We start from the raw sequence: 17,190 nt of genomic DNA, 5'->3' as shown, positions 1-17,190 counted from the left end.
ATTTGATACTCAGCCTGTTGGCTGCAACTAAGTTCCATCACCTGCCTATCCTTCCTGACAATTTGCCTGCACGCTAACTTCACTTTTTTACCATCCATCCTTTCCTGAGCCTCTTCACTTCAGTTCCCACCCCACTGCCAAGTCAGTTTAAACCCTCCCCAACAGCTCTAACAAACCTGCCCGCAAAAATACTTGTCCCGCTTGGGTTCATGTGCAACCCGTCACTTTTGAATAGGTCATACCTCCCCCAGAAGAGATCCCAATTATCCAAGAACCTGAAGCCCTGCCCCCTGCAACAGCTTTTGAGCCACACATTTATCTGCCAAATCATCCTATTTCTACCCTCACTGGCGTGTGGCACGGGTAGCAATCCAGAAATTACTACCCAGGAGTTCCTGCTTCTCAGCTTTCTACCTTGCTCTCTAAATTCTCTTTCCAGGACCTCATTCCTTTTCCTTCCTATGTCATTGGTACCAATATGTACCAAGACATCTGGCTGCTCCCCCTACCTCTCCAAAATGTTGTGGACGCAATCTGAGACACCCCTGACCCTGGCACCTGGGAGGCAATAACAAATCCAAATATCAACTTTATATTACTAAAATAAATGCTATTTTAGATATTGATCCACAAAATAATGCCTGTATCTTCCCAAACAATGGAATGAGCTCAGATACAGCATATGCAAATAACCAGAATATACTATCATTATGATTATTGCTGAAATCTATGGCAACTACATCAATTCCATTGAAGCTCATAAACACTAACTTCAGTGCAACTTTTTTTTTATCCAGCAAGCTGTGGGCAAAAAGCATAATTCACCATCACTTCAGATAGGTTCCCACCATTTGTAATAAGGATATGTCAATGAGAGACAAATCTTCCTCACCCCCAAACTGAATACACAGCCACCATGAGGTTTTCCGTCCAGAGAGCCAGAGGACCCCACAAAATGAAGACAAATTAACGATAGTCAAACCCTTTTTCAAACCATCCTTCCTACATGTTCAAATTTAATATTTAGCTCCAACTACTTTTAACAGCCAGGCCCAAAATAATTTACAAGAATGCTGGATAAACAATCTTTCATGTCGTACTTTCTAACTCACTAATTTAACCTTCAGTGTTTCAGCTTGCATTAGAGAATCTATTCACATTTTAAAATAATTAATTATACAGTTTTGACAAGAGAATATTATAATATATTGGATATTATTAAGCTTAATCAGTGGACCTCAGATTCATACCCTGATAATGGACAATGGATGAAGTTTGCATACATTTTCTCAACATCTCCAGGGCATTGCGGATAACTTTAATTAGAGCTTCTAGGTTACGATGGCTGAAATGATTGAGCAATCTTTTTGCTTCTTGCTTCAGAAAATTAGGATCTTGAAGACTGTTAGATGTCGAGGTTGAACAAGCATCTGGGGAAAGGACTACTTTGGACTTCATTGGTATTTTTATTTCTTTGCTTTCTGGCATGAAAAGTAAAATATTGTAAATATCATCAGCTAATTCAATACAAATTTTCTATTCTTCTACAACCAAATATAACTTCCATTATATACCACATTTAACACAACAAATACATTCCAGGGTGTTCAACAGGTGTGCAAACAAAAATTTACAGGGGTAGGCTGATGCTACACTGGTTAAAAAAAATCACTGATAAACAAGAGATGTCTCGGGTAAGTCATTCTGTGGTCAAATGTGACAGGATGATTGCAAGCAACTCTGTTTTGATTCAAAATTCCCAAAGGGAAAGAAGAAGTCAGTTAATAGGGAAGAGCATTTGCAGAAAAAAACAAGAGCCTAAGTCTTCCCTAAAATTAGATGGAGGATGTATCTTCCATCTAAAACTGGATTTCAAATAAGCAGTCTAACAATTTCAACTGGGTGGAGGATTTGATGCTCAAATGAAGGTTGAAGATGGAAGTTTGTATTTGAGATAAGCACAAAATCTCATTTTCATCTCATTGGAAAATTAAAATCATAGTAAAGTTGTCCAGTATCCTTTCTGGCAATCAAAGGTTCCAAAATACCAGTTGCCATAATTCATCTTTTAACATAATTGGGATTACTTTTCCAATTGATCCCTTGCTCGCCAATCTCATTATAAAGATTGCAGCATTGTTATCATTAATAGCAGGTTCCCTGCAAAATCTGTAGTGTCAAAAGGAATTGCATTCAATAGATTTTGCAATTATGTCAAAATGGCGCAATTAATGTTAAGCACAAGAGCTTTATAACATTGAACATTATGAACCATTTGAAAAATCTGGTAACTTTCCAATGTCAAGTCAATCAATCCAATAATATCACTTCCATTGAAGTATGCTTTATCTCAGATGAACGACCTTGTATTCAACCCAATCTCCTGCAGTGATACTCCATTATTCTCATCAACAGTAAGAAGAGGGGAATATTCATATGTGACTGCAACCAAGCCGTAAACTTCAGATGTATGGAAATAAAAATGGATAGAAATTAAAATATACAGTATGCAACAATAATATCGGAGTATTAGTTCTCATGAGAACAGGCATGAAGTTCATCACAGTTTTCCCATACCTTCTGTGCAATTTTCATCATCAGAATCCACATTGTATAGCATATTAATGAGTTCATTGGTTGCTGCTTCTACCAGCATACTCTTCCTTTGCAATGACTGAGCTCCTTTGGCACAGATATCCTGTAGGAAATAGATGGTGTTTGATATTTAAGGTAATTTCATTATCTTCTAAAATGAATTTGTTGACAATAAGTGCGCATGTACCAAGGACAACTATGCCAACATAATGTGAAAAAAGAGAGAAATTGTATGAGGAGACTAATTTCCACAATGATTCTACATAATATCTTTTCAACAAAAGGCAGGGCCCTCTTCTGTCCTTTTATGCGCTCCGCACCTCATCCAATTTTTATCCCTACTCTCCACCTACCATGAGATGATAAGCTTTTCTCCATCAAGGCTCACATTCCAAAAATTCCTCTTAAATCTCCATGACTCTCCATCTCCCCTTTTTCTGTATTGTCCACTAGGCAATTATTCATGGAGTTGCTTTTTTGGCTCATTTTTATGAAATGTGCTTGGATTTTGATCCTTTATTTTAACATTAAAATGTGCTGTTTAAATTCAAGTTGTTAGACTAAAATGACTTGCATTTATAAACTATCAGATGGCAACATCATCTGGATTGTCCTACAAAGCTTTAAAGTATTCAAAGCAGCCACTTTATAAACAGTTTTGGCATTAGTTACAGCAGGAAACTTCAAAGTGCATTGGCAATACTACAGAAGGCCACAGAACAACCGGTTTTGGAGGACAGAGGGTTAAAACTAAACATTTGAGTGGTTAAAACCAAAAGTTAAAAGTGAAATACAAGAACATTAGGGCCCCATTGTGAATGTCATAAAATGGTGTTATGTTATTTTATCTCTCCAGCTATAAAGCTGCCAGTGTAGGGTTGAGCAATAGAAGGGACAGTAGCATTAATTAACTGGGAGACCACCATTCCTCTCACTTAAAATGTGTTTCTGCTCCCATTTCAATCAGCTTTGTTTAGGATAATAGCATGATCTCTGCATGTATTTGAGATGAGCACAGAATTTCATCAGGTGAACATAAACATTTAGCTCTCAAGAACATAACATGTTCAGAGTTTCCTTTAATGTATGAAAGGTTTAAAAAGTAATTATTTTCAATTGAGTCTTAGAAAACACCCTGAAGGATTGCTTTTAAGGACTAGATTTTCTACTCATTATAAATGACCTTGTGGAATGGTCATCTGTAATGTGTAATTTTAACATCGATTTAGGTCTATTTAGGTCAGGGTGAAAAAGAAGATAAATGGCTGTCCTCTACACTATGGGACATACATTCATATGGTTTCACCTCTGGACTTTGTTCAGTAAGATCATGGTAAGTAACATCATGCAGCACCTGTGTGTGTCTTAAAAACTCCTCACATGTCCACGGCGTTTCCTTGGGAAATTCACAAAGCGTTATAATACTCATATCCCACAAAATCCGCTCTATACGATATTCCATAAGGTCATTGATTCTGTGAATCAGCAAATCAATTTCTCCTATGGAGTAAAAACATTTTAAAAAGGAACAAAAATCTTTTGAAATATTGAAATTTATAATCTTATGCTGTTCCACATTTTAAAACGCTGTGCTTAAAAATATAGTACTTGGTTGCACACAATGGTACTTTGCATCACATAAAATTAAATACAGTGAAACACTGAATGGAAAACTACCAGCTATCTTTCTACTACCACTTAACAACTTGGGTGCATGAATTCAGAAGACAGTATTACTTGAGCAACTCTCCTTTTTATTGCATTCATTTCTAGGTGATTAATTGACAGCTGAGATATTATTGCACATTTCATCCTAGCATTCAAAATCAAAATGAACAAAACTTACATTCACACAAGACAATAAGTATGCTAGGCCTTTTAAATTATTCCTTAAATGCAGCCATAGTTATAAGGTCCAAAATAAGGGCCAAATTGTAGACAGCAAATTTCCACAATGAGCAGCATGATAGTGATCAAATTATCTAATATTACTGGTTGAGAGGTAAATATTGACTAGATAGCAGAGTTAACTGCTCTATGTTTCTACACTAGGATCTTTTGCACACACACGAAAGAGCAAATGAAGCCTCTTATAATATCTAAAACAAATAAAAAGCTGACATTCCCAAAATGAGAGCAGCACACCCTCACTTTTGCACTGGACCATCAGCTAAATCATAATTCTGAAATCTTTGGAGAGACTTGAACTACAATGTGCTGACTAAGAAATGAGACCCATTGAATCACAACAGACGGATATAAAGTAGACCCTTTATAGCAAGCATTCTTTGACAGCTGGTAGTTGCAACAGAATTTATTACCTAATTTTTTAAACACCTTCTCCACAAAATGGTCATTGGTTAATGATGTCCAGTTTAGTGTTACAAGACCTGGCTGAAAAGTTTCATCAATCTCATGCACACGTAGTGCTATAAGGGTTTCATAAACTGGCTTAATTCTTCCACGTACCCTGGAGTTTTCTTCTAATAATAGCTGAAAATATCACAAAGAACATTAGGATCTGCAATTCATTACTTCATTTTAACAAAAAAAATAAAATCGTATCAGTTTACATCCCTTAAGATACTGTCAGTAAACCAGATGGTAGAACCACATCATAAATACTACTGCTCTCAAGCACATTCAGAAAGGAATAATTTTGCAGACAGGTTTAGCAACATAAGAATATAGTTTAAATGATTTAGATGTTTCAGACAAATAAAATAAAATCAATGCTTATCTCTATTTACATATTGATCAAGATCTGTCTTCATCCAGGTAAGAAACTTCAGTACTGTAGAAGAAATATTTTGCCTGATTTTACTTTTCAGTGTCACCAATCAGGTACAATATATCCATATGTAGATTAAAAAATTACAAAGTGGACCAAATAGTGAACTTCAAAAGACATGACTAAACTGAATTCTTCAATACTTTATACTTTATTATCGCCAAACAATTGGTACAAGAACGTACAATCATCACAGCGATATTTGATTCTGTGCTTCACACTCCCTGGATTACAAATATTAAATATTAAAGATATTAAAAATAGTTAAAATTAGTAAATATTAAAAATTTAAATTATAAATCATAAGTAGAAAATAGAAAAATGGAAAGTAAGGTAGTGCAAAAAAACCGAGAGGCAGGTCCGGATATTTGGGGGGTACGGCCCAGACCTGGGTCAGGATCCGTTCAGCAGTCTTATCATAGTTGGAAAGAAGCTGTTCCCAAATCTGGCCACATGAGTCTTCAAGCTCCTGAACCTTCTCCTGGAGGGAAGAGGGACGAAAAGTGTGTTGGCTGGCTGGGTCGTGTCCTTGATTATCCTGGCAGCACTGCTCCGACAGCATGCGGTGTAAAGTGAGTCCACGGACAGAAGATTCATTCATGTGATGTGCTGCACCGTGTTCACGATCTTCTGCAGCTTCTTTCGGTCTTGGACAGGACAACTTCTATACCAGGTTGTGATGCACCCTAGAAGAATGCTTTCTATGGTGCATCTATAAAAATTAGTGAGGGTTTTAGGGGACAGGCCAAATTTCTTTAGTTTTCTCAGGAAGTAAAGACGCTGGTGGGCCTTCTTGGCAGTGAACTCTGCTTGGTTGGACCAAGTCAGGTCATTTGTGATATTGACCCCAAGGAACTTAAAGCTTTTGACCTGTTCCACTTGCGCACCACCGATGTAAATTGGGTTGTGCGGTCCGCTACTCCTTCTGAAGTCAACAACCAATTCCTTCGTCTTGCTGACATTGAGGGATAGGTTATTGTCTTTGCACCATGATGATTTTCACAAAATTACTGATTTATCTATTGTTTAAATGGAGATGCTTTAGATATTAGGGGAAATCAGAGTATATGTGTTCGTGCTAGTAAGTGGAGCCGTGATGAAAGATCAATCATAATTTTACTGAATGGCCAAGTTAGCACAAGGAACAAAAGGACCTATTCCTAAATTAATGCCTCCATTCCAATTAGCAAAAAAAAATACAAATATCTGAAATTTCCCTGAAAATAATATCAGTTATTTTTCCACTGATGGCTGTACTATTTGTGTGTTCACAAATCAAAAACACAAAATACTAACTTTGAAATGTGAAATATTAACTCTGTTCCTCCTTCCACAGAAGCTGCCTGACCTCCTGAGAATTTCAAAATGTTCACCTTTTGCTCAGATTTCCAGTATTTGCAGTGTCTTTTTTATATTTTTCTTTACAGACTCGTTCTCAGATTTGTAAATATATAGAACTATATATAAGAAACAGTAATATTATCTTAGTACACCTGCACAAAGCTCATTTAGTTAAGTTTTATATGCATTTTAGACCTAGATTTTTATTTTATAGAAGACATGAAAAGATATTTACAACAAACTATTGAAAACTCAGGTAACACACACAGAATGCTGGAGGAACTCAGTAGGCCAGGCAGCAACTATGGAAAAGAGTATAGTTGACATTTCAGGCCAAAACCCTTCAGCAGGAGTGAAGAAAAAAGATGAGGAGTTAGAGTAAAAGGGTGAGGGGAAGGGAGGGAGAAACACAAGGCTGATATGTGAAGCGGGGGGAGGGATGAAGTAAAGAGTTAGGAAGTTAATTGGTGAAAGAGATACAGGGCTGGAGAAGGGGGAATCTAATAGGAGAGGACAGAAGGCCATGGAAGAAAGAAAAGGGGTGAAGGAGCACCAGAGGGAGGTGATGGACAGGCAGGGAGATAAGGTGAGAGAGGGAAATGGGAATGGGGAATAGAGAAGGAGGGGGCAGGAGCATTAAATGTTAACTCATTAAACCACTGCCTGAGTGAGGGAGGAAATTCAGATTTCCAGTTTTGTAGGATACACTTTTTCCTGGCTGTAGCCGTGAGCAATATAAAGTATTTTTTTTTATTATAGTTCACATTAAGACCTTGTAGGTCTCCCAAAATCCAGACCCTAGGATCAAATGAAATTTTGGTTTTTATAATATCTGAGGTTATTCTAACAATGTATTTCCAAAAGTCTTCCAGATAAGAGCAATTCCAAAGCATATGAAGTAAGTCTCAATCACAAGATTTACATCTCTGACAATTAGGAGAGGCGTTATGGTATATTTTGTGCAATCTAGGTGGAGTGTAGTAGGTCCTGTTAAAGATATTAAACTGTATTTGTCTATGTTTAGTTGAAATTAATACAGTTTGAGACATTTGAAGAATATTACACCAATCAGCATCATTGTAATTACATTCAAGATCTGATTCCCACATATTTTTAATATCACTCTTAGTATAGATTGGCAAGTTACTGTTTAAAATAATATAAATAGATGACATAAGACTCTTCATAGTGTACAGGGCTTCACTAAGCAAGTGCTTTTCAAACGAGGATTCTTTTGGAATTTCTGGATAGCCTGTATATCTGTTACGGACCCAACTGTGGGCAATTGTTAATCAGACATGTACAGTATCACTGCATTGATGTCAAGCCCAGAGAGGCAGGATTGCCAAGTGTATTTAGTTACTGAGTGACAAAAAGTTACATTATAATATCAATGATTAAAGGCTTTTCAAGATCTCGATGTGAACATAACAGTACACAAGTAAAGTGAGACCTCATGAAAATTCACAAGTAGCTCAGGAACACACAGTAAACAACAGAAAGGCACAGCAGATTAATTAGTATCTGACTGAGAAATATAAAACTCCAGGTGTACTTTTACAATAGAAGTGACTGAATTATAAACCAATTATTGATCTATCCAGACATCTCCCATGTTTATTTAAGGTCTTCAATTTTTTTTTGTCGTAATTCATTAGATCAACAAGATTAATCCCTGGACACCAATAGATCAAATGTAGGCTTCATTGATGGGCTTGAATCTTGGGTTTGAATTCAAATTGGCTTTACTTTTCTATGCTTCCCCTTGGTTTCAAAGTTCAAAATAAATTTATTATCAAAGTGTGTATATATATATATATATATATATATCTCACCATGTAGAACCCTGAAATTTGCTTGCTTGTGGCATACTCATTAAATCCAATAACTATAATAGAATCAATGAAAGACTGTACCTAACAGGGTGGACAACCTGTATGCAAAAGACAACAAAATGTGCAAATACAGAAGAAAAAAGGAAATAATAATAGTAATAATAAATAACCAATAAATATCAAGAACATGAGAAGAAGAGCCCTTGAAAGTGAATCCATAGGTTGTGGGAACAGCTCAAATGAATTTGAGTGAAGTTATCCCTTCTGGTTCAGGAGCCTGATAGCTGAGGGGTAATAACAGTTCCTGAATGTGGTGGTGTGAGTCCTGATGCTCCTGTTCCTTCTACCTAATGTCAGCAGCGAGAAGAGATCACCCCTGGGTGGAGAGAGTCCTTGGTAATGGATGCTGCTTTCCTGCGACAACACTCCGTGTAGCTGTGCTCAATGGTGGGAGGGCTTTACCCATGATGGACTGGGCCATATACACTACTTTTTATAGGTTTTTTTGTTTAAGGGCATTGGTGTTTCCATACCAGGCTGTGATGCAGCCAGTTAATATGCTCTCCACCACACCTCGATAGAAGTCAGTCAAGGTTATAAATAAAACTTCGCAAACTTCTAAGGAAGTAGATGTGCTGGTGTACTTTCTTTGTAATTGCACTTACGTGCTAGGCCCAAGACACATCCTCTAAAATGATAACACCGAGGAATTTAAAGATGCTGACCGTCTCCACCTCTGAACCCCCAATAAGGATTGGTTTATGGACCTCTGGTGTCCTCCTCCTGAAGTTAATCAGCTCCTTGGTCTTGCTGACATTGAGTAAGAGGTTGCTGTGGTATCACTCAGCCAGATTTTCAATCTCCGTCCTATTTGCTGATTCATCACCACCTTTGATTAGGTCAGGGACAGGGGTGTCATCAGCAATCTTATTGGACAGCTTCCTTTCATAATTTAACTTGTTCTTTGACTTAGAGCAGGTATTTCAACCTCCAGATGAATCAACCAACATCTAAATTCTGTTAAAGTAAATTGATTCGAAAAGGAAAACCTTTTAAGCATAGTAAGGGTAATGGTCTCTCTCTGCAAGAGCAATATAAACTAAAGGTTAGCATAACTTCGTTCATCGGTATACCTTTCTTTAAGTAAAAATGCTCAAGAAGCATATTATTCTACATTATCAGTCTGCCACCTTCAAAATAACGAGTAATACCTGCAGCTTATTGTACATGCTTTTCAACATAGGCTGTTTTTGCAGAAGTGCTTTTGCATTGTTGGGAATCTCCAAACCCATTCGGACCATGCATTCTGCCTCTCTCATCAGGACTGAAAGATTAGGGTCAAAGTTCACAAACATCTCTCCAGTGTCAGGATGCTTCACCAGTAAAGATGCTTGAAGACCAAACTGGACAGTATCAATCTGAAATAGGATTGTAAGTAAAAGATCCATTAATTTCTGTGTACATTTTTCTAAACAAGCATATTTCTAAATAAGCAGATCTTCTTTGCCTCTGAAATAAATCTTAAAACTATATCTATTTCTCATCTTTCTGTTCTACAACTGCAGTTACAATACAAAGAAATATTTAGGTGATATAGGCAAAGGGACCTCTGGTAAGCAAGAGGTTTTTAAAAAGTGAGATAGCAGGAGTTAAAGGACTGCATGTTCCTATTAAAATAAAAGTGAAGGCTGCTGAGAGTGGGAACCCTAGGATGTCAATGGGCATTGTAATTCTAGTCAAGAAAAAGGAGGAGGCTTGGGTCAGATACAGATAGCTGGAATCAAATGAATCACTGGTGATCTACAGAGGATGCCGGTATATTCAAGAAGGAAATTAAGAGGGCTAAGAAGCAACATGTAGTGGTTTTGCCAAAGAAAATTGAGGAAAATCCTAAGAGATTTTTAAAGTCAGTTAAGAAAAAAGAGTGACTAGGGAGAAAATAGGGCCCTCAAAAATCAAGATGGAAACCTATGTGTGGAGCTGCTAGAGCTGGGCAGAGTTCGCTATAATTATTTTTCCTGCTTTTACCATTAAGAAAGTCGTTGACTTGGAAACCTGACAAAGTTAAATGAAATGCTTTGGGAGCAGTCCATATTCATCATCAGCATCAGGTGCCATGCCCAATTTGAGCTTTGACTGCCATGGCCCACACACTCCTGTTTCAGGTCAAGTGGATCAATTCATTAGTATTCATTTCCAGTTCTCTGGCTACTGTATCCACCATCATTTGTCTCTGCCTTCCTCTTGCTTTCTTCCCTTTAATCTTTCCCATAATTACCATGCATTCTAACTCCTCTTTCCTAATCACATGTCCAATGAAGTGCCTGCTCTGTTCATGACATCCTCATTAGTTATTTGGTTTGTCCATGATATTCTTTGCATCCTCCTCAAAACCCACATCTCTGTTGCTTCAATTCGTTTCCTCATGTTACTAGATATTGTCCAACATTCCGAGACATATAACATAACTGGATAAACATAACATTTCAGTACTCTGAGGCGGGTTGTCATGCCTAGTTTAGTGTTGGTCAGTATACTCTTCATTCTCGTAAAGGTGTCTTTTGCCACCCCTATTCTTCTTTTGATGTCCTTGTTACACCTGCCATCTGATGTCACCCAGCTTCCTAAGTAGCAAGAGTTCTGTACTTGTTTTGTCTTCCCCGTTAATTTTCAGCCTGCAGATAGGATTCTCCTTTTTAGATATCACCATACATTCTGTCTTTTTGCAATTGATAGATAGACCTATTTTTGCACTTTCTTCAACAACTATATCAATTAAGTTTTGTAGTTCTTTCTCCATACTTACAATTAACACAATGTCATCTGCATATCTGAAATTATTGATGTTTTCACCGCCAACTTTGATTCCCAAGATCTCTCTTATTTTTTGTAACATTGTTTCACTGTACACATTAAACAAATCAGAGGAGAAAACACACCCTTGTCTAACGCCTCTCTTGATTTTTGTAAACTGACTCACTTCTCCACCTATTCTTACAGTGGCAGTTTGTTCCCAGTACAGATTTCTGATTAGGCGGAGGTCTTTCGAACCTAGATCTAGAGTTTTCTGTAATATTTCAAATAACTTATTGTACTTCACTTTATCAAATGCTTTTGTGTAGACGATAAAACAAACAAATCTTTTTGCACTTGAGTAGCTCGCTCTGATAGTATCCTTAACATCAATATTGCGTTTCTTGTTCCTTTGTTTTTCACAAAACCACATTGTTCTTTACCTATTTCAGCTTGCATCTTACTTTTAGCTCTTGTCATCAAAATTCTTAGAAGTATCTTAGTGATATGACTCATTAAACTTATGGTCCTATGTAATTCACATTCTATTGCTCCAGGTTTCTTAAGAGCAGTGATAAATACTGATTTTTTTCATCTCTTCTGGTATTATTGATGATGACGATGATGATGATGTCGACTCAGGCCAAAGGCCAGCGTCGGGCATTTTCATGTCTTACAAGGCGCGGAACGAGAGACTATGTGGTGCGCCACTCCTCACACAAACATTTCGCAGTACAGTATGTTTCTTTATTTTACGAGGTCAAGTTGCAAGCTGAACACTCAACGCAGCACAGATGGAAAGCGTACTCGAGAACAGCCCGACTGGATTAGAACTCAGGAACCTTCGTTCCCGAGTCCGGCGCTGATGTCACTGCACCACCAGTGGACAATTATTCCAGTCTCATAAATGTCATTGATTAAATCAGTAAGTTTTTCAATTCCATAATTTTCAAGGGCGATAATTTGTTCTGTTACGAATTCATCAGGACCTGCTGCCTTTCCTTTCTTCATCTTACTTATAGCATTACAAATTTCAGATTTTAAAATACTTGGACCTTCAATGTTCTTCTCAATTTCTGGTTTTTCGCTTCAATCCTCTTGAAACAATTCCTGAATATACTCACTCCACCTGTTCAAAATCTCATCTTTTTCCATGATAATGGTACAGTACCGTCCTTTGCTTTCAAACATCCACCTGAAGCAGGGGTCCCCAACCTTTTTTGCATTGCAGACCAGTTTAATATTGACAATATTCTTGCGGACCAGCCGACCGGGGGGTGGGGTGGGGGGGGAAGTAGGGTTGCTAAAGGACAAGAGTAGCAGTCAAATACATTGTTTACCCTGAGAAAGACTACAATGACCATGAAGCCCTGCGCGGGTACCAGTGCGCATGCGTGACTTGCGCATGTACGTGCCGATTTTTTTCTATAAATTGTTTTTGGCAATTCTGTTCAGGTGGGGAGGTGTTAATCATGACCGGAATACAGGTGATTAAGTGGCTAATACACTCAATTTCATTTCTAAAAGGGTTTATCTAACGAATTTAATATTAAACACACAGCGTATATTTTCCTCACATGAATATAGTGATGTCAATTATCAGGGTAGCTTGAAGTAAGTATTGAACGAACTTCCAGTAGAAGTGGTAGAGGCAGGTTCGATATTATCATTTAAAGAAAAATTGGATGGGTATATGGACAGGAAAGGAATGGAGGGTTATGGGCTGAGTGCAGGTCGGTTGGACTAGGTGAGAGTAGCGTTCAGCACGGACTAGAAGGGCAGAGATGGCCTGTTTCCGTGTTGTAATTGTTATATAGTTATATGTCAGTAGCATCATAACATTTTAAGTAACGTTTGGATATTAAACACACAGCACATATTTTCCCCGTATGAACATATAAAATCATTGCAACACACCAATATCGCTGAATCAGTGGAAGTCCTGGGCTTGTTTCCCTGCAGCATCGAGGGGTGATGGGACACAGCGATACTCGAACGGGGTTCCTTATGTCCAGTCTATTCTGCAATTTAGTTTTCGTTGCATTCATTGCAGAGATATGTTGGAAAAGGAAGCAACGTTTTCAGTGCTTTTGTGGCTATCTCAGGATATTCAGCCTTGACTTTGATCCAGAATGCCGGCAGAGATGTTATGTCAAACATACTTTTCAGCCCGTTGTCATTTGCAAGCTGGAGGAGTTGACCTCCTTCCTGCGCTGTCTTGGATGACGCTTGCGTAATGACCTCGCGTGCGTTCAAGTTCTACAGTGGGTGACAGGGAATGAGGAAAGGTGCAGCTGACTCATATCGCCAAATCATATTGTTTCCTCGCGGCCCGGTGGTTGGGGACAACTGACCTAAAAAACAGTGATTACCAGTGATATTCTTCATTTGTTGATGTAACCTTTTTGGATCAGTAATAGGGATTATTTCTACTTGCTCACATTCCAGGTTTAACCATTCTTCTTCGGTTTTTTGACATAAGCTTTTAACTTTTTTATCTAAGGACTTATATTCTATAGGATTTGTTTTCTTCTGTCTCCTTTCTTCCATTAGATTTTTGATTTCATCTGTCATCCATTTATTCTTTATGCTTTTTTCTCTTTTAGGAATCACTGACTTTGCTGATTCTATCAAGGCATCCTTCAGAGAGTTAAACTTCATTTCTACATGATTGCTATCATCTTCAACAGATTCTATTTTGAGACTTTGAAATCTATTCCCTACTTCAATTGTAAATTTTTAAGTTTTCTTCTTTAATTAATTGCGAGTAGTAAAGGGATAGTTCAGGTTTTTGCTTCTTTACTTTTTTCAAGTTTTACTTTTACATGACATACTACTGGGTTATGGTCACTATTACAGTCTGCACCTGGATATGTTTTGCATTGAGTCACTGAGTTTCTAAATCTTTAGTTTATAGTAATAAAGTCAATTTGATTTCTGGTGTTATCACCTGGACTTTTCCAGGTCTATAAGCGTCTTGTATAGTTTTTAAAGTAGGTATTCATAATGACCTGATTATTCATTTTGCACCATTCTACCCATTTCTCGCCTCTTTCATTTCTTTCCCCAGTCCAAATTTTCCTATGGTATTTCCATCAGCACGTTGTCCTACTTTAGCATTTAGATCTCCCATGACAATAACAATATCTTGAGATTTGCATCCATTCTTTGCTTGTTCAAGCTCTTCATAGAATTTATCTACAAACATTTGTATATCCTCATTTGTTCCATCTGTTGTTGGTGCATATACCTGTATAATTGCTAAATCAAATGGTTGTCCTCTGAAACTTACAAGGAGCACTCTTTCTGATATTGCTCAATGTCCTAAAACACTTTTTGCCATGCTTTCATCCATAAGAATTCCTACCCCATTAGTATGGGATGTTCCACAAGAATAAATTGTTTTTTTATTTCTATTCTGACATGTTCCAGCCCCTATATTCAACGAACTTTGCTAATTCCCATGATGTTAATTTTTAGTCTTTCCATTTCATTTATCACATTGGTCAATCTTCCTACTTGATATAGGGTTCTTACATTCCAAATGGCAATAATTTTCTTTTGTGTTACTTGAATTTTATGAGCCGTAGCTTAATGACGGTTGGGGATCCCCTGCTGCCCAGAATCAACCCTACCAAGCGAAGCATCTTCAGAATTGTCTTGAAGATCCTCTTGACACTGTTATTGTGCAATACATTTTGTGAGTTTGACCATGGTTTTCTTAGTAAATAGATTCTAGGAAACCTAGTATCTAGCAACGGTGGTTTGCTATTGCCTACCATTGGGCGAACTAAAGAAATCGCCAATTCTCTTCCCAAATGTTCATCCACCTGTACTATACCCATTGTCATTTGAGGTCATAGCTCATCCGCCTTCTCCGTCACAAGTTCAGTTACTGAACCTGCCATTGGCCTTGGCTCGAATCCTGAGCAGGAACCCTTGCAGGTGCTACCGTTCCGGGTCAGAGTAGTCCTGGGAGCAATGAATGACTAAGGGGTAACTCCACTTTCCCCAAAGCTCTGAATGTCCCCAATCAGAGCCTCATCACCGGTTGCAGTTTAGAGTCATACCCAGTTCAGAGTCACGTGTTAAGAAGCATATAGTAGTCAAATCTTCAGGCCCATATAAAGGTTGTCTAAGAATATTATGAGAAGTTGTTCTAGGACCCCTCGTTGAGATATTTGCAACATCGTTACCAGTGGGAAGGTACCAGAAGACTGGAGGATGGCAAATGTTGTGCCTTTACTTAGGAAGGGTTAGTAATTATAGACCCATTGGCGCAAAATCCATGGTAGGAAAGCATTCTGAGGGATAAGGTATATACATTTGGAAAGGTAGGAGTTAATTAGGAGTGGCCAGCGTGGGTGTCTTGCATGGGAAATTTTTTTAAAAATGTGATTGAGTGTTTTGATCAAGTGGTAAGGAATGTTGAAGGAAGGGTGGTAGATATTGTATATATGGATTTTCATAAGGATTTTGACAAGGGTTCTGGATGGTAGGTTGCTCTGGAAGGTTAGATTTTATGGTATCTTTGAGAGTCAGCAAAATGGAGACAAAATTAGATGAATGACAGGAAACAAAGGGTAATAGTGGAAAAATGTTTCTCCGACCAGAGGTCTGTGACTAGTAGTGTGGTCCATGAGTTAGTGCTGGGCAGATTGTTATTTTATTTTATTCAGAGATACAATGCAATAACAGGCCCTGCCGGCCCAACGGGCTTCACTGCCCCTTTACACCCATGCAACCGATTAACCTACTAACCATATGCCTTTCAAACATGGGAGGAAATCAGAGTACCTGGAATAAACATACGCAGTCATGAGGTGAACATACAAATTACTTACAGACAGGGTCAGAACTGAACCCAAGACACTGCGTAGCATGAAGAGCATCACACTAACAGCTATGCTATCATACCGCCCCATTCTCTGTCACCTATATTAATGATTTAGATGAGAATAGTTAGTAAGTTTGCAGATGACACTAAAATAGGTGCTGCTTTAGATAATGAAGAGGAAAGAATTGGAGCAGGATCTTGATGGGCTGGGTAGGTGGAGTGGGGAATAGTAAATGGAATTAAATTCAGGTAACTGGAAAGTGTTAAATTTTAGAAGGACAAATCAAAGTAGGACCTTTACATTGAACAGAAGGACCGTGGGTACTGTTGTAGAACTGGGGGACCTTGATGTACAGGTGCATAGTTCCCTTAAAGTGGAGTTACAGGTAGATAGGTCAGTGTGGACATGGTGGAGGAGTACAAATACCTGGGGATATGAATTGACAATAAACTGGACTGGTCAAAGAACACTGAGGCTGTCTACAAGAAGGGTCAGAGCCGTCTCTATTTCCTGAGGAGACTGAGGTCCTTTAACATCTGTTGGACAATGCTGAGGATGTTCTACGAGTCTGTGGTGGCCAGTGCTATCACGTTTGCTGTTGTCTGCTGGGGCAGCAGGCTGAGGGAACAGAACAGGCACCAACAGAATCAACAAACTCATTTCTAAGGCCAGTGATGTTGTGGGGATGGAACTGGACTCTCTGATGGTGGTGTCTGAAAAGAGGATGCTGTCCAAGTTGCATGCCATCTTGGACAATGTCTCCCATCCACTACATAATGTACTGGTTGGGCACAGGAGTACATTCAGCCAGAGAGTCAGTCCACCGAGTTCCAGCACAGAGCGTCATAGGAAGTCATTCCTGCCTGTGGCCATCAAACTTTACAACCCCTCCCCTGGAGGGTCAGACACCCTGAGCCAATAGGCTGGTCCTGGACTTATTTCCTGGCATAATTTACATATTACTATTTAATTGTTTATGGTGCAACTGTAACTAAAA

General features: G+C 38.3%; 1 protein-coding gene across 1 annotated transcript in view; it reads right to left on the bottom strand.

Moving 5' to 3' along the window:
* Nucleotides 1–17,190, bottom strand: part of LOC140210475 (dynein axonemal heavy chain 5-like) — a 202,452-nt gene that overhangs the window by 147,593 nt on the left and 37,669 nt on the right. The window contains exons 15-19 of the mRNA XM_072279452.1: nt 9,774–9,980; nt 4,917–5,088; nt 3,950–4,095; nt 2,578–2,698; nt 1,251–1,481 (exon numbers count right to left, since the gene is read on the bottom strand). Coding sequence (XP_072135553.1) covers nt 1,251–1,481; nt 2,578–2,698; nt 3,950–4,095; nt 4,917–5,088; nt 9,774–9,980 — 877 coding nt within the window. The remainder of the gene's footprint in view (nt 1–1,250; nt 1,482–2,577; nt 2,699–3,949; nt 4,096–4,916; nt 5,089–9,773; nt 9,981–17,190) is intronic.

The sequence above is a fragment of the Mobula birostris genome, chromosome 15 (genome assembly GCF_030028105.1).
Source record: "Mobula birostris isolate sMobBir1 chromosome 15, sMobBir1.hap1, whole genome shotgun sequence".
NCBI lineage: Eukaryota > Metazoa > Chordata > Chondrichthyes > Myliobatiformes > Myliobatidae > Mobula > Mobula birostris.
Note: the sequence above shows the minus strand (reverse complement) of the source record. Positions and strands in the feature narration are given on the sequence as shown.